The 25,729-nt window shown below is 33.2% G+C and overlaps 1 protein-coding gene across 1 annotated transcript in view; it reads left to right on the forward strand.

Annotated features, from left to right (window-relative positions):
- SP1173 (major facilitator superfamily domain-containing protein SP1173) overlaps positions 1–25,729 on the forward strand; it is a 116,326-nt gene that overhangs the window by 83,315 nt on the left and 7,282 nt on the right. Inside the window, exons 3-10 of the mRNA XM_088235508.1 lie at positions 15,061–15,301; positions 17,439–17,577; positions 19,586–19,766; positions 20,531–20,635; positions 21,850–22,023; positions 22,852–23,083; positions 23,633–23,831; positions 25,246–25,503. Coding sequence (XP_088091634.1) covers positions 15,238–15,301; positions 17,439–17,577; positions 19,586–19,766; positions 20,531–20,635; positions 21,850–22,023; positions 22,852–23,083; positions 23,633–23,831; positions 25,246–25,503 — 1,352 coding nt within the window. The 5' untranslated portion in view covers positions 15,061–15,237. The remainder of the gene's footprint in view (positions 1–15,060; positions 15,302–17,438; positions 17,578–19,585; positions 19,767–20,530; positions 20,636–21,849; positions 22,024–22,851; positions 23,084–23,632; positions 23,832–25,245; positions 25,504–25,729) is intronic.

Below are 25,729 nucleotides of genomic sequence, written 5' to 3' on the forward strand. Positions count from 1 at the left end.
CGAGGTTGTCAATTTTTTTAAAGTTCGAAATTAGCGATTAGCAAAAATTTACAAATCTGCTTTCCTTCCATACTTTTACTTTTATTTACTTTTTATATATCGTGATATTTTTATGTTTTTTCATTATGTATTTTTGTATTATTTTATTAAGTACATACTATAATTTGGTATATTATTTATTACTCATATTTCTTACTACATTATTGAGTGAGTTTCTAGAAAACATATATCAATTTTCATTTCAATGATGTTTTTTTATATACATTATTTTTCTGGTGATTTAATGATACTCTTATTTTGTTCTTATAAATATTACTTTATTTTACTATTATTTTGTTGATTTTAATGATGCCATTATTTTGTATATTTGATCATGTGTGAATCCTAATTTGTATAATTTACATTTTAAAAATTATTTCTGATTATCTTTTTTGCATTGCATTCTTTGAAATTTTATTATTTATTACTTATACCCTTTTTTTTAGATTGCTATTCTATTGCATCACATGTCATTATAATTTATTCTAATTAATTTTACTGTGTATTTTTATTGTTAATTATTATGGCTTGACACGGGCATAGCCTAAAAAGCCTTAATAAGTTCATTCATATTTAAACTAGTATAATTTTGAATGAATAAATAAATATATAAATTTCTACCTATTTATATAATCTACATATTTATATAACACAATATATTGTATGGGCATTGTCCGTTATTTCATCAAAGTGTACATAATTAGAAGGCTATTGTTTCCGGGGCAGAGTTAATTTACATAGAATTCATCTCAGACGCTTCCCCGTGTACTTGCATATACATACACACTACAGTACTACACACTACATACAGCATTGAAGCTGACTTCAGACGTGATACTGAAAAGCGTATTTTATAATCATATTAAGCCACGGCATAGCGGGCGTGCCACGTGTTCTCATTTCCTACCTCACATTTGGAGACGACAAAATTGTTATTTTATTTACCTGACCTCTCCCGTATGCTGATTTAGCTACTGTAATTAATTACGAGGATATAGTGTTACAATGAATACATGTTTTATTCAAGAGCCAAATGATAGTTTCAAGTCACACAGAATGTGTTATCGCCAAATAAATTGGTTAGACAATATCATAGAAGTATAACTGCAAAAGTGCAACTTTTCTGATGAGCAAAAAAACGTTATTATGAACCCAATTATTTAGCTACAAACTCATATTTTGCAAAATGGGTTATTATTTACAGATAATTTTATTTGTGTAACAACATTCAAGTAATTTGTACAAATAACAGAAATATTTCAGATATACTACTTGATGCATTAAAGATGGGACAGAAATGAGTCTACTTATTTATTTAATTTTTTAAATATTTTTACAGCTATTACATAAACAAAATAAGTAAAAATATATTAACTCTACTAGAGCCAATTAAAAAAATCCACTGTAAATCTAATGACACATAATATAAAAGAAAATAACAATGTTTGATTATGTCCAAATGCTTGCAGACTGGCTGGATTTCATCCCTAGGGAGTTGTTCATATTTAAATTTATTTCAACAGAGAGGGAAACTATTTTATAGAAAATAGTTTACGTAATTGTATGTGTGTGACGTTTGTATTCATGTGAATGTGTGTATGCGTGAATGAATAAGGGAGAGGGTTCATGTGCGTGTAGAAATGAATGAGGGAGAGGGTGCGTGTGTGTGGGTGTGTAAGTATAAAAAATAAATGCTTAAAACTTTTAATTATATTAAAAATGGTACAAGAAAGAGCTTGGTAAAAAGTTTGAAACCTTTTTGTTAAAGTTTAAATCAAGAAATGTTATAAATTGTATTTCTTAAAAGTATGTTAAATTTCAAAACCGTATTCTATAAAAAAAACATTTTATTTTAAAATTTAACTGATACACACTGAATGAATAATATACTTCTAAAACTAACTAATACTATTTGTACTACTCAATGAACGATAGAAATGAGTCTACTTATATTACTGAGACCATCTTGTACTATTTGTGCCACTGAAAATGTGACACAAATGCGCATACTTATTTTATTAAAACCACAGTTTAATACGCACAAAGTAGTTTATTTATATATTATTAATATTTAAAGCATTAACTTCGTGGTCAAACATTTTACTAAATGTTATCAAATAATTGTATATAACCACTTACTGACTTTTCTATGTCTACCGGTTTCGAGACGTAGCCTTCTCTTCGTCAGGACACCAATTAAAGTTTATTTATGTTTTGAGTAGTCATAGAAGTGTACTGTTAGATGCAGGCATGTACTAGGAACATTTTCGCATATAAATCACAAAATGAACAAAAATACAGTTTTACTCTTATGTCCGCCTATCAAAGATATAATCCTACAATTAATCACTGAGCGCGACTTGTTGATTAATAAGCAATTGGCTAAATCACAATTATTACGTAGGATTTATTTGAGCTACTTACACTATTTGTTTTTTTTTTTTACTTCTTTCAGACATAGGTAACCTCGTCAGTATTGATCCGAAACGTTAGAAAAAGTGTAACGTTAAAAATAATGCTACATATTTCGTAAATTTACAAATCATAAAATCAAACATCCAAAACAAGATAAAAATATTCGTCAAGTTTTCAGGACTGAAACTTTAGGGAAGAATTTCAGGGTGGGGTTCCATGGTGGCAAATACACAAGTAGGTAGGAGGTCATAGAATTAAGAATAGTCCAGAAGGAGCTTAGAATCATATTGAATACATCGGACTATGTCCGAAAAACCCCCCACTTTACCCCACTTTCACCGCGCGCATGCGTAAAGTCACCGCGTAATGTTGCCAGATCGCGAAAAATATAATCATAACACAAATACAAGTTTTTTTTTTAAACCAATTAGTTAATTTCTCTTAAATTTTATTGTACACGCGTAAACATTGATTGACACAGCAGAAAAGATAAGTAAAGGGGCATTTAATAATATTAATTTAATTAATAATCTTTGAACTTAAAAAATAAAACAAATTTAATTTTACATAAAACGAATATTTTTACATAAAACGAATATTTTTATGTCATGTTAAATAATATTCGATGTTTTAAAGATAATGTCGGTCAAATGTCCACCACGGCGTAGTTTAATCCGAGAGGTCCAATTCTCATGTGTTCTCTCATTCGCATTATTAGCACATAAAGTAATGTCACTTGCACTCGAGGATATCTCTTCGTGAACAAAATAGAGTGGACTTTTTTATAAATACAATAAAAACTCAAACTCTACTAGTTTTTTTATTTTTTTATTTTTTTATTTTTTATTTTATACGCCTCAACTCTACTAGTTGGTAGTAAAAAAAATGTATTAAAAAGTGGATTATTCCACACTTCCTATTTTGAAAATAAATGTCACAGAAATTCCATTTGTGACTTCAGTCAAAAACTTAGGTATCACCATACATAAGCATTTAAGGTGGCACGATCAGGTCAACGAAGTAAATCGTCAACTTTATAGCAGTTTGCACTCACTTAAAAGATCGCAGAATTTCTTGCCTATTGATGTTAAGCAACATTAGTCCAGAGCTTACTTCTTTCACTCCTTGATTATGCAGATTTATGTTATCCAGATGCTAATTTTAATATGAAACATGGCAGGTTATTTGTTTTTTAAATAAAATTTTGGCTGCTATAACAGTGATCAATCTGCGGTCACAATTTACATTTTATATGTACGCGCACCTATATGTAATTATATCACCCACATTATAAGCATTACTTTCAAAGGCGCCGCTATAACCGGTCACTCGAACCCCCAGTTACATACATTACGTCTAAAGGCACAAAAATACAGAGCAGGATTGTATTATTTAAATTATAAATGCACCAATTACTATGCGTCAACACAGAGACGGCGTATTCCTGGTCCAAGAGTTGGTAGTATTCTAGAGATCAAACATCAAAAGTGCCGCCTCAAAACTGCACAAATTCTATTTGGCCCATTTCATACGATTACAATCGTATCGTATTGAGTACGGCAAATTCGTACGGTGGATTGATTCTTATTATATTAGGGTCAAAGCACCAATAAATGACCACCCCCCAGTAAATGACCATTGGTTAATAAAACACAATATAATAAGAATTGCTACATGTGTCCAGTCAAAAAACTTTTAACACTAGAAACTATGACAAAAGCAGTAGGCGGACACATCTTTTGGTAAGAAATAAATCTATCAGTTTTGAACTGTGAGTTGTCAAAAGGCAATAGTGCGTCTTCCCGTTATTGTTCTGAGATTGATAGTATTTTTATAAGGAAAGGTGTTGTAAGTGTTTTATTTGATGCTATTTCTTATGCAATTATTTGAATATATCCACATTCTAATGTGTTAGGGTTTTTTATAATGTTATGATGTAACTAAATCTGAGTATTATTTTTATTGGGGTAGTAGTGGTCATTCACTGGTGATTTTACTATTTTTTTAGAGTTATATTAATTATAATTGTAATACTCGTTATAATTATAAAATTAATGTGATTTTTATTGTTTTCTTTTATTTTGTACGCTTAAATAATGAAATTTATACCTTTAATGTGGATTTCACTACAAGCTGAACCTTAAACGGTTATTCATTGGTGCTTTAACCCTATATATTTTTCAAATATATTTTTGTTTATTTATGGCAGGCAAACGCACTAACCAGTACACCATAAAGCTGACTAATCTCCGCTCGATTGCCAGAGTCGACAATAGCCTAATATTTTTATTTGTATTTTTATTTATTAAAATGTTTGACCACAAAGTTTATGTTTTAAATATTAATGATATTTTTCTTATTATTTTAATTATTTAGTTTTTTTTACAATATACATAACAGGTAAAATAGAGTATGAAAAAAATAAAGAATAATTACAAAGCAATGAAATACATATTAACAGTAAAAATAGTAAACAAAAAATCCCACAAAGGCATGGCCTGTTCGTGGGTATAGGAGAAATGTTTATTAATTTTATGCTCCTATAATAAATAGACAGGTATAATATTTTTGTGTAATATAAGAAAGAAAAAATAAAATATTCTGTAAAAGATTAGAAGGTACTTTATTATTTTATAGCAATTAAAAAAGGAAATAAAAAATATAATCGTAGGAATAGGTAAATAATATTTTCTAACGCACTACATATATGTACTGAAAAAATAAACGCGGCTATTTCCATTGTAAGTGAAACTGAGTAAATCGAGTTCTGTCTTTGAGCAATTCATATATTTTTTATTTATTTAACTTTTGTACATAATGTTATTTGTACATTGGCGGGCTTATTGCCAAATAGCAATTTCTTCCAACCAACCAATAAAATAAAAGTTTTATTTTTATAATTCAAGTTACAGAACATATTCAATAGAAAAAAAATATATCAAAAAGCTAAAAGTATATAAAAATAGAAAAAAACGTATTTGTTTATAAATTACCTTAAATCAAAACTATTACTCAATGGGAAAAAGGAAAAAAGAGGAAAGAGGAAAAAGGAAAGGAGGAGAGATTAAGGAAGAGAAAGGAGATGTTTTTTCAGACGTGATTTAAACAGAGATAATGTAGTAACATCTTTGATGGTGGGTGGGAGATGATTCCACAGTCGAGCCGCATGGACACTATATGAGTTAGAGAAGAAAGAGGAATTGTGGATGGGTATTAAGAGAGTGCCTTGAGAATAAGAACGAAGAGGTAAACCATGAACTGATAAGCGTTGAAATTTTTCACGCAGGTATATAGGAGCGTTAGGACTATGAAGTACATTGAACAGAAGTGAGAGGGAGTGGTAGTCTCTCCGCTGTCTAATTTTGAGCCATTTCAGTTGCCTACGATAATCAGAAATGTGGTCATATAACCATGTGAGTTTCTATTGATTTTAAACTGTTTTCTTAACAGAAATAAAAGAGATGGCTATGTAAAACAACATAAGCAGTCATATTAACCGAAATTCTTAAAAACTGCTGTGGCTGGAGCTACATTTATTTTTTAGCGTCACACAATATATTAACGCATAGGTATTCTATTCATTATTTCGTTTTTTATTGGGTTTGACGCCGAAGGACGTCGATCTTTTTTCCAGATATCGTGAGCATACAAGGAAAACTGGCCAAGTGAATTTTTCGCAATGTTGAGAATTTTTACCATGTTTTTGCGCTGTTTATAAATCGACTTATATCACAAAGTTTTTTTACAAAATTTGTAATTTTATATTGATCAAGTTAGTCTTTGAACATCTGCTACATTAAATATTGGCAAAATCAAAACACTTCCTTACTAATACAATACATTGCCGATTATTTGCCTATGTAAAGTAAAAGAAACTTAAATTCAAAGTGTACTAAATACCAAAATAATTAGTTTGTGACTATGCTATATTAATCTTAATTTACCAACTAAGAAGAGTTATGACTTTGCCAGTTTTCCAGTGAACCGTTTATTACTCTCTCTCTCTTTTACATGTTTTCTTACCTACATCTGCACAACAACTCTTAATAAACTGGTTGACAGCAAGAAGAGTAATGTTTGATATTTTGCAGGTTGTCGCTAATAAAGTCGCAGTAAATCAAACAAAGATTCCCATTTGATACTCCCCAAATTGTTATACAATAATTCATTTAACAAGCTTGAAAAGTTGTCTGCATCTGATCACATTTTTTCACAAATATATATATGAGTGAAACACCATATTACGCCATTTAAATCAAATTAAGACTGTGTATGGGAAAAAAACAACGACAACATAAAAAATGCACTGAAAGGATGTCGAAAATGTGGGAAAGGAATTAGCTAGAGATAAAATAATATGTGAGGAATATACATTTTTACAATAGAATTGACTAATTCCAATTTTATTTTTGCTAAATTAAAATTTAACGATGGTTAACCATCGTTGTCATTCAATTCTTCATTGAATTCGGTTTCTTGTCCAAGGTTCTATTAACTTATTATTCATCCGGGCGGATACAGAAAACTACGAAAAAAACTATATTGTACGAATAAAAATAGTTTTGTCCTGATGCGGTACTGACGGATAAATAATTACAATAAATTGTTACGAATATTTACAATGTAAATTAATATGCCTACCATCGCGTGGAGCTTGCGGTCATCAATGAATTTGATTGTAAACAAATCGACGTTGAGTTATACATACGTAATATATAATTATCGCACTCGAATGCATATCAACGCAATACTCGCCACATGGAAATCGTAGTTAGAGTAGAGTACCTAAGTAGTTTATAATGAAATAACATCAACAACAGACCACAACATCACACCATAATAGGCGTAATCACATACAATATATCATAATATTACGCGCTGCTCAGTCCTCCATCACACAGTTTGATAGCTAATATCTATTGAAAATTTAAATTGATTGTCGAATCGTGATTCAATAATATCGGTTCGACCTAAACGTAGAAAGATTTATCGGATAAATAATTATGTATACAACATTTTGACTTCATCCAAATGTGTTTAGACAATGACTGAATTTCACCCCTTAGGGCCAGTGATGGGTAACTTTTTTAACTCGGCGCGCGTGTGTCAAAATTCTAAAAAAACCTGGCCTGATCCGGGTGCCGTATCACATCTAGAAATATTGATATTTTTTGAAGCCCTGGGGTGCAATTGAACGTTGTTATATAGAAAGCAGCCATCCATAGAAAAATGAAACTGAGATAATAGCACATTTGTGAAAATAGTGAATAATAAAATGTACACAACAGTTGGAATGTTTTTGACTTATGATAAACAATGAATAGATTAGTTTTTTTTTTAAATACTATAAACAAGCACCTAATAACGTATTTACCAGTTTTAATATTTTTTTAAGTACAGTAAGATTTTTTTAGTGCTGGGGGTGTTTTCTGCAAATTGAGAAATACCGTTTTTGTGATCGGAACTATTTTCAAAAGGTGATTATTGCAATTTTTTTAGATAAAAGCGGTCTGGCTGTTTTTAGCAGAACTTAGAATTGACCTTACTGCACCCTATAACACCAATATCTATTTTTTTTAAATTGTGGATTGGCTGCTTTCTGCATAACTACGTTCAATTATAAATCATCTTTTAAAGAGTGGTTGATTTGGGGATATTTATTTTTTCCATGCGGCTAATTTTTGCTTCATGCTCGTATATGGCCACATTGATGATTAAACGTCAAAAAATATTATCACGTGAAATCAAACATGATGATTTTCATTTAGAACATTGTTGCGACCTTAAGAATTACTCAAAACACTTAATCAGGTTAAACTGACCAAACCGTATTAGTTTCTTTTTCGTTTTTAAAGCAGTTTTATACATCATTTGACGTTTAATCACCAGAGTGGCCATTATATGCAGCAAATTGTCGTCGCATTAAAAAAATAATAATCTTCAAAGAAATCACTCTCTAGGGGGTAGAGAAGATCCAGAATACCACCCCTGGTAATAAAAAGTTTTAATTTTGAACTTTTTAATTTTTTTATATTTTTTAAAAATATGTATACAATGATTTACATTAGTGATTTTTCGTGGCTGAATTGTATTTGTCAAATCTTCAATAGAAGGTTGATGTACATATTAAAATATTTAAAATCGTGTGTTTTCGGTAATTCCGAGCATTCAAAGTATTCTGTTCGTACAGGCACGCTTCTTAATTTTCCGAACCATTTCTTCCTAGATTTATGAGTTTAGACCGCAAGTCAACGAACTCTTTAGTCCATATACTGTCTTGAAATTCTGCAAGTTGCAACTCTAAATCATCCCATTGCACCCATTCGAAACTACCTAAATTCATACTGTCGACTTCTATATCCGGATATATAATTGTTTGTTCTAGAGATCTAAATTGATTGTATCTTTTACCAAACTGCCCAAGTAATAAGTAATGAGTGATTTAAGAATGTACTGGTTCTTATATGTATAGTCTATAGTCTCCATTCCATTTTGGGTAGTTGTGCTGGCCTCCTCAAAATAGTCGTGGAAAACACTTTTTTAGTCGAGGAAAACACTTATAAGTTTTAGTCGTTATATAAATATACGAGCCAAAAGAGAGTATCGCTCGTTCTTGGATGAAAATCGTCCGTAAACTATGCGTGTCACTCAAAATGTCTTAGCGTGTCACTTCTGACACGCGTGTCATATGTTTCCCATCACTGGCCCTAGGGAATTATAAATATTTTTTTATTTTTTGGTTTGACAAATAAATATTTACGTTTTTATGATTTACCTGCCCAAATATTTCAATTTCAGGAGGCATTTTTAACGAGTTGTAAATAAGTCATTATTAAAAAGTGAGTGAGCGCGGTTGAAATGCGATCTCTTAGACGAATTTGTGGGAAAACAATGTATGACAGGGTTACGAATGATGAAATCAAGCGAGGGTATAAATCTGAGTCAAGTATAATTGATACGATTAAGAAAGGTTTCTCCGAGATGGTTTTGTCATGTAGAACGAATGGATGACGAAAGAATGGTAAAACAAGTATATATGGTGAAAATGAACGGCAACGTGAGACGAAGACGACCAAAGAAGACGTGGTATGATTAGATAAACCAAAATCTTAAGTCTGGTCATGTCAAAAGCTGACAGAACCGAAGGGTATGAAAAGATGTATGAATGTGGAAGTAGCTAGGAATGTATGCCAGGATAGACGTGTGTGGCGGTCCATTCTCTCTGCCTATCCTTACGGGGCAATGGCGGGATGGTAGTAGTAGTAGTAATCAAGTTGTGGCTAAGCGGGGATCAAACATTGGACCTCTAATCCGTAAGCCCGCAACACTATCCGCGGAACAACCGCCCGCTGATTAAATATGAACATATGACAACAGAGACAACACTTTCACGATCATTCCCATTCCGCATCTAACGGCGCATAGGACACTGCATTGGTACACCAATCGCAGCGTATCTTGATCACTTTTGGTACATGCGGATGGAATGACCTGTCTAACGTTTCAGGTGCCAGCCCAGGGACTATTAATATTGCAGTGTAAAAACACATTTTTAAATAAATATTTCAACCATGTCGAATCGAACCCGAGACACTTGTATGATTGTCAAACGCACTGACCGAGGCGGACCAAGAGGTAGCATTTTAGAGAAGGAAACATGGAAGTATTTTTTTGCAGAAGAACAGGCTAGCGGACCTAATTACAGTGGTGAATTACTGCACATAACATCTAGGCTTGAGAAAAACCTGTTTTGTTTTGTTCTCACCGAGAATCGAACTCAGAGCCTTTCATGTGTGAGTCAAGTGAATTTATATTTTTTGTTTATAAATATTACGACAAAATGTGAATGCAGTAATTACAGAAAAAAGTCGTTTTGTTTAAGGACACTTAAGAACTTCAGGAACAGGTTACAGGTTTAAGAACTTGTTTCATAAAACAAGTTCTATTTCAAATCGTAATATTGTTCCCAGTTTCTGCGATTTAGGTAAAAGCGATTGTTTTTCTACAAGGTTGAGTTAATCGTAAATCTTTTAAAGCAAGGTCGTCAATCTAACATTCCAGCTGGCCATTAATATTATTCTGATCAATGAAGAAATAGCGACTAGTAATAATATTATATACAATATTCCTTCAGTCAACTTCGACATGTTTGTATTCTTCTTCACGTTTATATTCAAGGCACACGCAATAAAAATTGCGTCGCATCGCATGTCGCGTCATACAGTAGATGTATGCGTTGTTATTTTATCTGAAGAGAGCCGCAGTCGTCATTCAAGATCTGGTTTATGTTACAAAAAAGAGCCTTTCAGAAAAAACCACCGTTCAGACAATTACAGAGAGCTTTAACCTTACCGAGCTTTTCGCTTTAGTGGTCACTCGGATTACCTAAAGGAAATAATTGTAATAAAATAAATAAATAACGACTTTGTTTTTAACCGCTTATTTTTTTATTTTTCCTACCGACCGGTTTCAAAGTTACACAAGCTTCTTTACCAAGGTATAACTAACTAATAAATTCTATCCTATTTTATTTAAACAGTGATTACTAAATATTACATCAATCATATGAAGAATAAGTCAAGTCAAGCGCGAGTACGGGAAATAATAAATTATTGAGTTTGAATTGATCACATAAAGTAAAGTTAATTCAATTAAAGGATATTTTTTTGGACCTTAGACAATAGCTGATTAGGTTATTAAAAAATAATACCATTTTCAGTACATGAAAAGTTATTACAATTCTCGTTTCCATTGTGACTTTTTCTCCGTCTTTCCTCAGTTCTGAGGGTCGTGGTCGTTGGTACTCTCTCCAGCCATTCCATTGACGATGCGTCTCCACCCTTCACAGCTCTGCGCCCTCTCCACAGCTCCATGTAGGGTCGCCCGTGACAGTGTTTCCACCTGGTCGATCCATCGAGCTGCAGCTCTGCCTCTGATTCTTCGCCCTGGCATCTGGGCATCTTCAGACTGTCTGATTAGAGGGTGAAAGCGCTAATTGGTCAAATATATAAGTGGAAGTGTCCAAGTATTTTTAATTAATACGAAATAAATAATGTCTATTTATTTACAGTTTGCGCCTACTGACAATCAAAAATATATTACGCGTACCTATTCAATAGATTATAGTAAAAAAAGTGATCAAAATTGTTCGTCTTTGTTTTTGGTTAGAAGAGATATTTTTAATGATATTTTTGTCCAAAATAATATCTAACTATGTATTTAGATGCCTGTGACCCGTGACATCCTCGCTCAGATTAACCACAATGTAGGTATCTCACGGTAATTTGCTTACCAATGCTGTCTTTGCCGTAGGAAGTTTTAGAGCCAACGTCGGATTCTTTCCACCTCTGTCGATGTGTTTCTATACTAAAGGCAAGCATTGAAGCAAGCAGTGTTAGGTTTTTTTACTCCTGGCACACTTGCCGTGTCTGCGTAAATCATACAATTACCATACCTACTGTAATTATAAATAATTTCGAAGATTGTTTACGTTTAATAAATAAATGTACGTATATTCAATCTTTAATTCTGGTTCATAAGGGCTTAAAAAAACGATTTCGTCATAATTCGTATAATAATATATGTTATATTTTATTTGCATATGTTTTAATATGCTTCCACTTTTGATTGTATAACATGAACAATGATTTTCTTTTTTTGGGCTTAATAGGTTTTAATTATTTGGCCAGTGGAGGGTTGGTAATGGATCTGGCTCTCCCGATCGGACTTATTTCTTCCGGTTTACTAACGAGCTAATGAACTAACATGCCTGAATTATATTTATTTATTTATTATATATACGGCCTAAGCCAATTACAACAGTTACATGAAAAAACATAAATGCAAGAAACTGAACAAAAAGAACATAAAACTATTTAGCAAAGACAAACAAGGGCAAAACAATAATAGTATACAATATATTTAAAAAAAACGAAAGACCAAAAACTTGAACTTGAAAATATATACTGAATTGGGAAAATTTGATTGTCGTTGACAGACAAATTGACAGTATGTACTTAGGTTGCTTTGACGGTGATAGGGACATTGAAAGCAGTAAATTTAAATTCAAAAAATAAAAATACGCGAATCTTTTGTAAACAAAGATTTTTTTTTTTAAATAATTTACCGTTCATTACAGCTAAAAAAAATGTTTTTACCATGTGCGGATCTGAAAAGAGGCCACAAGACCTTTAAAATAGATCCGGGTGAGTGGATAAGGGGGGGGGGGGGCTTTCAATGTATAACATGAAATGTAATATTGATGATTTTTGTTTAGGTTTCTTGATAATGATTTTGATAAAATTATAAATATAGTTATCAATGAAACTTCTTGGTTTAGTTTCACTTTTATATTATTTTGAGCAACAGTGTGTATTTCCCACTCTGTTGTTTTTCGCCATGTGTTCTTTTCTCTTGGAGCACCGGCCGAATACACATAGAATTTACCCTGTGCCCGGCCCATTTTTGTGAAATTTCATGCTTTGTGAAGGGTTTCTTAAAAGTGTCATTATTATGAAATAACCGGGTAAAATCAATTGAAACTTCTCAAATTCATTTTAAACAATTTAACAAGATATTTTTGTATGATAGTTTTGCCAACATTGGCCTTTATGAAGAGCCACATTGCAATGTTTGCACATATACAGGGTCTCACTCCTTTTTTGTGCTTTGTATCCCGGAGCCGGGTAAACACGTGATTATAATAACCACGCTATGTGTCCCGGTCCCGTGATTTCACGTAGTTTACCAGCAGCGAAAAATAATTCGCTCATAATAGTCACTCGATGTCAATAAAATGCACTTAATTAGACAGCTGGTAAACCACGTGAAAACACGAGACCGGGACACAACGCGTGGTTATATAATCACGTGTTTACACGGCTCCGGGATATAAAGTGTTAAAATACTTATTTGATCTTCTTATCTCTAAAATATGTTAAGAATAGTATAAAAACTGTGAATGTTGTAAACAATTCACCAGTCTTGAAGATGCCTACTTAGGCGAAAGCGCTCGTTGGTCAAAATAATAAAAAAGTCAAACTAAACCAAGAAATTTCATTGATAACTTTATTTATAATTTTATCAAAATAGTTAACATGATATGTGTTTTAACGCCCAACTCAACACATACTATATTGCAGGTAGTGTCATGGAGTTGGGGCTGGTATAATGTATATATTTTATATAAATATATACCAACCTATGTACATATTTTTGTACGTGACTTTATTTATCCAGGTAGGCACTAGGTAAGTACTAAATATAATAATATGTAGGTAATGAATAATTCATATTTACCTGCACAGTGTGGTTTACATGTAAAAACACCATTATCGTGGTACATTAAAATATTACTCTATTTGTATAAGTACAATGTTTACATTTAATTAATAAATGACTAATTCGAATTCATTTTCGAATTAATTACTGATTCGGAAAGTGCTTTAAACCAAAAACCCAGCATCAACCGATCTTTAGTCAATGAGAGGCAATATAAGGCCATTGTTATAAGATTGATGATCCCAGAACAAGTGATCGGTCAACCAGTTTCAGAGCTCAATGGAGCAGTAGCAACTTCAGAATTACGAAGACGAAATGCATTATTCTCCGCCAGTTTTTAGACCTCATTAATTCCAACCGTCCCGCTTTGGAAGCTTCTGAATTAAACAGTTACTCAACATTCAACCCATCCGACCGCCTTGCGTCGTATGTCCGACATTTTTTATTCAATACTTCCCTCCTTCAATATGTGTAGTAAAGTTGTGTCTTCGACCCGAGTGTCTTCGAATCTCTGGTTGCCTGTACGATACATTGAATAAAATATGTACATTTCATACATTTTAGTAGATAAAAACTTTTATTCTTTTTGGAAAATATATTCAACACCAACTTTTTGATCACTATTGGGGTATTTATTTTATAAATTATTTATTATATACGCACAAAAAATACAGCCCAAGTTTTATGAAATATATATATATATATCTACTTAAATGAAATAATAATATGAATATATTTATTATTTTATATATTTATTTATTATATATTTATTATTTATATATAAATTCTGTTTCATTAATTATAATGTCACATTGGTGAGGGAGATCAAGCACTGCTCGCCCTGTAGATATGTCTCCCGACACGTATAGGGGTTTTTTTTATGCTTAATTCTATATGCCTCGGTATGGCAAAGACCACCCATAGGCCATAGTTACAAAAATGAAAAAAATTAATGAGGGAATTGACTCAGACCCGTGAAAAATAACTATTGTGCAAAATATACCTACCAGGAAAAAAGCTTTGTATGCATAAGCAAAGCAATGAATAACGGGAACAAGAGGAAAAAAAAAAAAAAAAAAAAAAAAAAGACCACCCGAAAGTGACAAATACGAATCTTTATTGAAAGGGCAGTGCTTTGCTTGCACATACCGAGTTCGTTATTCTAGTTAGGCACTCAAGTCCCTAGCGAGGGACCCTCGGCCCCGTCGATGCTCGTGAAAGTCCCTAGCGAGGGACTCTCAGTCCGTTGGCGTCCGTAACGAAACTTTTAGATAAATTAGTTGATAAAAGTGTTGCCACTAATAAAGTTTTTTTTCTTTTTTACAGATTACTAACGGTATCTACCAAGGCAGCATGGGGAGATAGCATACGAGACCCCTAACCCTTCACCTACGTGCCCTTCCACCACCCAACCCTGGATTAGACAACCGCCCACCCTGGCCACCCTGGTGTTGCCAAACAGACATTTTATATTTCAATGAAGAGAGCAAAATCTAATTCAAAATGAGGCAGTTCTTCAACAAGAATCTGGTGGCACTAAAATGGGTCCTTTTCACATTTTTCGCAGGTCAGTTTATAGTGAAATATTTTACAACGTAATCATAACTAAACATTTTTCAGCGTCGTTTTTGTGATATTGTGAGTGATCGCTTTAAGGGCGCTGTATATTTTGATAAAAAATAAAATAATTCTACCCATAGGCTAACGGCTAACTCTTACATATATGCTTATCAAAACCACAAATGCAATACATTTTAAAGTTTCGGTGCTGAAATACGGCATTATTGGCAAAAAAAATATACGAGTACATAATATAATTTAGCTTAAAAGTAGGTAGTAGTTAACAAAAACAAATTTGGCATGTACAATTACAAAGAATTATTCATAGCAGCTTCACTGGGTACAAAAATACCTGTTTTAAAATAATAAATAACAAAATATAATAATAACTAATAAAATATAGTAATAAAAAATAAGGAAATTACAAAAATAAAATCCATAATTTTTTTAAATATCTATCGTCGTTCGCCGGCAATCTATGTTAGTGATTATTCTTTTTTAAAGGTATTTTTAACTTCTCATTTAGATTACACAATTTTGTTTCGACAAAATATACTATTTATATGTATTTTCAAAAATAAAATTACGCATTTTTCTTTTTATAAAAAAAATAAATATTTTATTGGGTAAACAAACAGTATGTACATAAATATTGTCAATTTTTTTGTATATTAGTGTAGGACACTCGTTCACTCACAATATCACAATAATTTAAATTATGTTAAAAATAATAAATTTAAAAAATAAGATATGAAAAATATGTATATAATAATAAACTTCATTAAATATCTGCTTCTCTCAATATTTCTATGATTTTTGACCTAAATTTACGTACATTGTCTTAAAAAATATCAGCCTCATCATCATCAAAATCAAAAGATACATTTGGCGGCCTCCGTGGTGTAGTAGTCAAGACTCACACACAGAAGGTTCCGGGTTCGATTCCCGGTGAGAACATAAAAATTAAAATGGAATTTTTCTCAAGCCTGGGTATACAGTGATATAATTCACCACTGTAATTGGGCCTCCTGGCCTGTTGTGGTGCAAAAAAATATTATCTCCTTATTTTTTTTATATGTCGCTTAGTTGATATTACCGGCGCAACGATGATATAATAAAATTAAAAACAGAAGTTATGTTTGTATTTCATGGATTACATTTATTTAGCTAAATTGGTTTAATATTATTTCTTGAATGTGTGTGATACTTTATAGAAAAATATTAGATATTAGATTTTACCTTTAGATATTATACGAAATTAGTTGACCCGACAGACTTTGTCCTGCCCGAACGTTGGCTTGCCTTGGAAAAATACTTTTTATAGATAAGTAGGTACCTAGGTACTTGGTTGTGATTAAATTCGAAAACTAAAAATTGTTAATATTCAAATATTAAATTTAAGTAGATACTTGTTTATGGTTATATTCCAAAACATAAAAGAAATATTTTTTCAAATATAGCATTCTTTTTGCAAACGTCAAACTCCGGTCTTCTCACCAACAGATAGGTGTACTTATGTGGGAATACGATTTTTAAAAATGTATTGAATTTAATATTATTTTAGTATTACCAAAAATCTAGTAAAAATATATACATGGATAGAAATTATAAGGAATTTAAGGAAAGAATCTGATTGAGATCCATAAAAAACAAATGCTGTTTGTAAACATTCAAAAACAAAAAAAAAATATACACAAAAAAACAAATCTTTCCATTTTTTGTGAATGCATTCTCCACGAATTCAACCCTGGTAGATCGATGAATAAAACATTTATGCTCTTTACATCTTTTTTACACATTAGATTGAAGATTTTAATATCTACAAACAAGCACAGGGCAAAGATCTACATTTCTCTGAAAACCGCACGTAAATCGGTTTAGCCGTTTAGAAGGAGTTCAGTGACATCACACGTACAGAGGAATTATATATATAAAGATATGAATATAAATAATACATAAATATTTTCTGATAATTCAGATAAGACAAAGAAGGTACAGGGCCTTAAAGTTGTCAACTTTCCTCATTATTAGTAAATCGTTCCTACACCCTCTGATTTGAATAAAAATGCAAACGTTTTCTGGTTCATTAATCAAAAATGTCAAAAGTTGAATTATTCTCAATATTTATTGTTTATTGTTTCCAGGTATCGGCTGCCTGTTTCCATTTATGACAGCCCACATCAAAGCAGTAGGACTAACATTTGACGATGCGCGTATTATATCTATCGTCGCATCTTTCCTCGCCATACTCGGACCACTTATATTTGGACCTTTGGCTGACAAGTATGTGATGTTTATTAGCATTAGCAAAATTGACATTACTGAGACTAGAGCGTTAAAAAATAAAAAATAAAATACTCGATACTTCAGCGAGGTTTACAATAATCTGCCTCGTGGATTTATCACGCCTACTTGAGGGGGTTAAATGCAAAACCGCCGCTGTTTATGATCACTGTTTTTCACCAAGACCAACAAAACCAGCAGCAAAAAGACTATTTCTTTTAAGTTCAATGTGCAGCTTATGCGTGGCATAACGTATAACAGGTAGCGAATAGACTATTCATTTTATTAACATATTACAACAGATTAACAAATTACAACAGGGATGGAGAATACCTTAAATAAGGGAATATGGAAGTCAAGGCATTTTTAGGGCTTATGACCTGTCATTGGCTGGTTTAAGTGTCCACTTTACACACTGTAACATTCACCATTTTGCCTAAGTTTGAACATCCATATTTCTTCATATTGTTAATCTTAATGACTCCCGAGGGGATGAAATCCAGTCTTTTGTCCACAAACATTTGGACAAACTCAAATATTGTATTACAACAGAGATGAAGAATATTTTAGAGAAGGTAATATAGAAGTCTAGGTATCTACAGGGCTTATGACCTATTGGGGGGAAAACAAATTCCCACGCGGACGCGGGGCGAGAAATTGCGGAGGGCGCCTACAATATTATTTAGCGGAGTGGACTGTATTTCAATTTAAATTGAATACTTGAATATTCTCGATATACGGTATGCAGTGTCAATCGGTCACAACCTCAACGAATGAGATGGATTAGGAATGGCTGCCACTAACCTGGTTCGTTCTTGATGGAATTGCGGTGGTCTGACTGGTCAATTGCGAGCGGCACCAACACTAAGACAGGCCCCCGATCTGGAGTTCAACACTGGTGGTTGGTGGAAACAAAGTCTATGATGCGGCACACGTTCAACAAAATAAACGCGTGATTCACTACACGAGGTCCTATTGTGGCGGATGATCAAAAGATACTAAGGTGGGAAGTGAACAGTTGTTGAGGGTACAAAAGATGCTGAAGTTGTGACAATAATTTGAACAATGCATACCCACATAATTCGCAACCACCTATCGACCAACCACCTATATTGGCTGGTTTAAGTGGCCACTTTACACACTGTGTAACATTCACCATTCTATCCATATTTGAACATCTATATTCCTTCAACTCTTTCATCTGTTGATGTTTATGAAGCTCAAAATCTGAAACCTGCGGATGAAAATTTTATGAAAATTATATTTTAAATATGCTTTACATTATAAAAGGAGCCTCATCTTCGGGGGACCACTGATTAAACCTGAGGATGTTAAAGAGCTCGCCCCTTACCTAATAGCCCAATACTTTATGGATCTTGGCTTGGAGGGGGAGATTTAGCAAAATGTAAACTCTCGCTTCCCCACAGTAGCCAGGCTCTTTATAAACCTGGGCACCATGCCCAGGGCGAGAACTATTCACGGGGACCCGTCACAATAGATCTTCGCAGGTCGCAGTGACGTCAGGAGCTTGTATAGCACTGACCCCCACCACTAAGAATAAGAATAATAGTATATTGTTTTTTTTTTAAAAGCTGAACTTCCTCATTTTATTACTATTACGTATTATTAAATTAATGATAAGTATATTTTTTTTATTTAATTTTTGTACCGTGTTATTTCGGAACCTTGTAGAAAAAGATTCCGGTATTGCGTAGCTATATTAAAATTTACAACTCGATACATAATCTGTCAAGTGCATACGTATACTTGAAGGCTGATAATAAATCAAATTCTTGGTTTATTCAGGCCGCTCGCGCTCGGCTCCTAGTGGGCAATATTTTATTAATAGTACCAATGAATTAATAAATCTTTTAAAATTTAAACAAAATAATTGAAAATTTGTGTGCTTTTGAAATATGAAAAATAAAATGATGTTACAATATTGAAAAGGTAAATACGTAAATAGGTACTATAACTTATGCTATAGGATTTGTTGTTTTTTTTTAAGACTCTCCGTTGGTCGTGGATGTGACACCACAATTGCAAATGGAAAAACAGACAACCCAAATGCCAGCATCATCCAATCTAGTAATAATGGAGTCCTTCGATTTATGATTGCTGTTTGTTTGATCTGCGCTGCTCTGTTTTACGGACTACTCATGGCAGTTCCATATGCAGAGTCATTAGAGGTAGGTGAAAATCGAGAAATTTAATTTTTAAAAAAAGATTTCGAAAACTTGTTAGGCACTATTTATTACGCTGTTTTTTTAACAAATTATTACAAGAAAGCCTATATATTATCTCTAATAAATTAGGTAGATTTATGAATCTAATATTTTTGAGTTATGACTCAAAGAAATGTGATTAGTATGCATAATAAGTTATTTTGAAATACTCTCGCTAAAAATACACATAATTCTAACTTTACGATTTGAGTGCTTAATGACAAAAACTAACATATTTTTGTGCGCGACCATTCTCAAACAATGTCATCTTTTGACTATTTCCCTCATGATAATTGAGATTTCATTTTAAAAATGTAATATTATTTTTTATAACAAATCTAAATATGTAAAGGGTGTAAAAAACCTGATTTTTAAACAACATGTTATTTTAGTTTTAGGCTCTCCTGGAAATTCTGCTTTTATGAATTATGACTATTTTATCGGGTGTGTGATTTGTACGCGTTATGGTTGACATTTTGCTTCATAAGTAACAAACAAAAACATCATGCTTGTTTTGTATTAAGAGTTTTTGGCACCCTTAATATTCACTTAATTATATGATGAATTCTATACACAATTCAAAGATATATTTTATTTTATTCAAGGGATAAAAAAAATTGCGTGGGCACAAGAGCCTATCGATAACTATTCAAAAACTATTTTATATGAAAACAGGACTAAGTATTTATGCTAGTATTGTATTATATAGGTAATTTATTTTTTTATAGCCACGGAGACCATCAGTGAGCTTTATGTGTGATGCTAATGGTGCTACAGTTTACCAAGAAATGTGCACAGAAGAAAAAACATGCAATCATTGGGATAAAGAAAAGGTAGATATTATTATTATTGTTATTATTAATTTTAAGCGAGCAGCTTAAAGCTGATATGCTTAAAACTATTTAAACAAAAGTTAGTTGTTGGCGCACTTTAACTTTTCCGAAACAAATCTAGTCCATTTTTAAATCCATTGAGACTACACATTGAGATCAGCTCTTGTGGCAGCTTATTCCAAACATCTATTGCTCAGGAAATGCTTCCGTGGATTTAGATTGAATCTCCTTTTCTCCAGCCTGAGACTGTGGCCTCGAAGACGAGCATCTTGTTTTAGCTTGAACATGGGATCCAAATTTGGGCAGCTATGGTGACTGTTGAGTATCTTATATGTCTCTATCAGGTCACCCCTTTCTCGCCGTTCCCGCAGCGTTGTGAGACCGAGAGTTTCCAGTCTCTCCACATATGGAAGCTGTTAGGGTCGGCGACAACTTTGTAGCTACATATATATTAATAATAACAATAACATTTGGCTGATTTACATAGGGCAATTTTTATGAAAAATTACCCCAAGGCCTCGGTCTTTTGTACGGTTTCTTTTGGACTTATGACGTATGATTATTACAGGCTCCTCTCCATCCAATCATTCTGTAAGAAAGAGAAGACTGTACAAAGGCATGATAAATTATTTTGCTAGTGTTTGGATGAACATAACTAGTTAAACGTTTGAAAACATAGGTCAAATACCTCAATTTGATAACATTTTTTTTCAATTTGATTTGTTCTTTTATGTGACAGTCTAACGTTACTCTCAAATATTTTATCGACTTTTCAGTTTTCATTTTTTCACAGTAATAACATATATCAAGGTTTCAGTATTATTCTGAAACATTGTGTCAAGCTTAGATGAAGGGGCTGACGGTTTAGAATTGTAAAAAGGTACCTATGAAGAAAGTTTTTGCGCAATTAAGAAAAAGGAGATTCCGATCTTTGATTACTGTTATACATTTATCAGCTTTTATGGCAGTTTCTTCCTAGGATTTACCTTGCGCAATTATTGTAGTATCATGAGCATAAAAAACAGCCTTTAATGTGTATATTTTTATTTCAAATAATTTATAAACCATTTTTTTTCTGTAGGGTACAAAAATACCTTTGCTATTTTTTTATAACAACAATTTAATTTTCAGATCAAACTGTTTAATTTTTATTGTATCTTTGTTTTATGTAGGCATATTTATGTTCCATATTACAAATTGTCATGTTATTACAGGTTGGTTCATTACTTCTGTCAGACTGTCAGTATGCCTGCGAGAAGCCTCCAGTTGCTCGATTCTTATTCCTCGAGTCATATTCTACCTCCGAGAGCCCTCCGGAAGTCAATTATGATAATTATGACTTTGAAAACGAAGCCGATTTGGATGTTGAACCCGAAGCCACAGTTGATGTAAGATTCTGAAAATAATTTATCACCATATCATAAAAATCATTAAAAAAATGTTAGTAATGTTTCACAAAAATACTTCGCTTGTAAAAATTTGAGATTATTTATAATTAATCTCTTGAGTTCCATAAAACCCAACATCAGCTTAAAATTAAGTTATATTCTTTGAATTCTTAACACTCACCAATTTGCTGCAATTTTTCTTATTTTTCTTACTCTGCTGTAAGTTCCGTTTGTATTTCTTTGATTAGTGATAAACTGATTCGTCAAAAGTAACCTTCATTGAACTGTCTCACCTATCTCCTTGCCATTGAATCACTTATTACATGTTCTCCGTACACCCCACAAATCTATTGACGATTGTGAACTGGTTTAATGTTCTTCGCATTAAGGAAACGCATTACAAACCTTATCTCACAAGCAGGGAGGTTTTTAAATTTTATTGGGTATTTCAAACAAGAACCACGAAGCGTACACGACACTTAGCTATCTCATAATGGCGTCAACTCTTTATCAATAGCTTAGGGTAAGTACTATGTTTGCGCAGAACTCCGATCGCAGCGCTTTGATAGCATGAAATACAAACAGAACTTAATATCTGGATATACCTGGTACATGAAAGCTCTAAATACATTCCATAAAATTGACTAAATATTGCTACGAAAAAACACTTGTAGGTTTGATAAATACTTCGTGTTTACATCATCTGCAGCATTTGCTTACTACTATACTACAAGGCCTAGCACCAACTAAGGATTAACTGGATCTCTCGACTTCATAGCACTATCACTAATCACTAGTTTGTTATTATTAATGGATTGTTATTTTCAGGATAACGGTGATACTAACCGCCGCCGCCGTGCCACTCAATACTCCCCCAATGTGGAGCCTCCTCACCTTTGCTATAGCTCTGAGGCGCACCCAATTTTGTGTGAGGCCTTTACAGAAGACACCAAGGTACTGAAGATAGAGGCCAGCCTTCTGTCTGCTGTAGATGAAGATCGAACCACTGATGATGAGCAGGAATCAGAAAATGCGACTGTATGGTGCAAATATCCCATGGGTGTGTTTTTAATATTTAAAATATCAATTAATATCAAACGTGAATGTACTTATTTGTAAATATGTATACAAAAATTCCAAATTTGTACATAATTGTATCCAAGTCAATGACGTAGAATTAAATAGACATGTTGCAGGGTGAATAAAATAGCATTTCAATTTAAATGGCACGGAATGTAATTTAAGTATGGTAATTACCTTCCATGCCTTCATTCTCTAACGGACTTTCATTGTTATCTAGACGTGAAGCTTCCCAGAAATATGCCGTAAGGGTCATGGTGTAATGAAAATGAGATCACTCTTTCATTTCAACGGCAAATGTTCAAAGCAAAAAATATGTATCATCAGTGATACTGCAATACCCTCATAACTATCAATATTTTTTTTTGCAGGGGAACCTAAAAACTGTTATGTAAATATATTGCTTACAAATTTAACCAACCAAAAATACCACTGAAGCATTAAAACAATTATTATTATTTATAGTAAAAATATCAGTAATTTAAAACTAACCGCTCATAGGAAAAAGGAATTTTTTTGTTGCTCTCAGGAGGAAGGTTCCAGTGCTTAGTTCCTCCATTACAAGTCACGTGGATGGCAGCTCAGGAAGAAAATGAAACCTGCAAACCAATAATCCAGTGCAATGTTGAGGACCCGTACGACTCACCCAATAGTGTTTTGGCAGAGTCACAGTGCAAGCTTTTCATTGGCGATCCTTCATTGAGTTTTTGGACTTATTTGATCTTAAGGTACAGGAAACATTATATTTATTTAGTTACAGGGCACTGTAGATTCAACAAACACCTTACTGGAAAAAACCTTTCCGAACCTCCTAGGTGTAGGTTCTGCAGTGCAGATAAGGAAACACCGATACACATTATATGTGAATGTGATGCTTTACATTATAAAAGAACCCTCATCCTCGGGGGACCACTGGTTAAACCTGAGGTGTTATAAAGCTCGCCTCCAACCGAATAGCCCCATACTTTATGAATCTTGGCTTGGAGGGGGAGATTTAGAAAAATGAGAACTCTCGCCTTTCACACAGTAGCCAGGCTCTGTATAGACCTGGGCTTGGAGGGCGAGAACTATTCATGGCGACCCGTCACAATAGATCTTCACAGGTCGCAGTGACGTCAGGAGCTTGCATAGCACTGACCCTCACCTCTAAGTTTTAGAATAAGAATAATTACATTTTGTTTTTCATTTGGTAATTTTTTGTAAATTTTTATAAACTAAGAAAAAGTGCCATGTTTAAGCTCTATAAAATCTGTAAAAACAGGGTTGTGAGTAACAATACCAAAATAAAACTCGCCAAGAGTTTGATCCACTCCATTTTCCTATATGCTGCAGAAACATGGACCATCAAAGCAGCGGAAAGATGAAGAATTGACGCTTTTTAAATGTGGTGCTGGAGACCCATGCTTCAAATCTTATGGACAGCTAGACGTACCAACGAGTCCATCTGTCAGAAGTTAAACCTTGACGGTTAACCAGTATTAATACTTGCCTAAGACGCATTCTCCAATTCTCTGGATACGTTGCGCGCGGTAATGAGGATAGTCTGAAGCGACTGGTTGTGGTCGGTGGCATTGAGGGAAAAAGAGGAAGAGGTAGATGCCCTACACGATGGACCGATCCAGTCAGGACAGCAGCAGGCACCTTAATGCTTGGGCTGCTGCGTGCGAGGCAGTCAAAGAAAAGTTGGAGAAGAGTTGTCAGGGCAGACACAAGAGCTCACGATCCTCAGTCATGAGAACAGCGACTAAGAAGAAGAAGAATAAACTAAGAATTTTGACCGATATAAAATGGATCCAAATCACCAGTGACTCGTGTTACATAAACTAAAACAAACAAATAGAATATTTAAAATGAAATTTACAATACACCTTAATTTAAAAAATACCTGAACTGCAATCAAAATATTCGCCTTTTGTAAATATTTTGCATATAATTAATTATATTAGTTAATAAATTAAGTACCTAAACAATGTTTTTATATGTTCATATTTATTGTAAAAAGACTACATAGTATTGATATGATTTCTAAATAATTAAATACAGAAATATTTAGATAGTTTCAGTTCTAATATTTCATTCATTCAATTCCTTGTTCAAAATGCCTGGCAGTTTTTATCTTTTATTGTATTTTCCTGTTTTCAGATCTCTTGGTGATATTTTCACTACTGCGGCACTATGCCTATTGTGCACAGCCTGTGTGATCGCCACTCGGGAGACGTCTGTAGGGCGCGGAGACGTGGGTCACCAGCTCGTGTGTGGAGCCATCGGAATCGCCCTCATTCCCCCCCTTGTGGGGCTCATCAACCTGCAGTTTGAGGACTCCTCCCCGGCCTATGTTGTGCCCATAACGTCGGCCGTTATTCTGTTTATCATAGCCGCTATTATCATGGTGTTTGCGAAGTAAGCAAAAACAACACTATACACTTCTGTGCAGTATTTTCTTGATGCTACATTTTCGAGTTTACCCACCATATTGAAAACTTAAAAATAGCACTCTACAAAAACAGGCACTGGAAATAAACTGCACACATTAAAAAATAATGTCTGAGAGTGCACATGTATGACAAAGTTTAAATAATAAGATGACATCTGACACTTTTGCAGACACTTCTTTCTCATAGGATCC

This window comes from Micrasema longulum, unplaced genomic scaffold, assembly GCF_059751315.1.
Source record: "Micrasema longulum isolate JH-2025_06_02 unplaced genomic scaffold, ASM5975131v1 h1tg001384l, whole genome shotgun sequence".
Lineage (NCBI taxonomy): Eukaryota > Metazoa > Arthropoda > Insecta > Trichoptera > Brachycentridae > Micrasema > Micrasema longulum.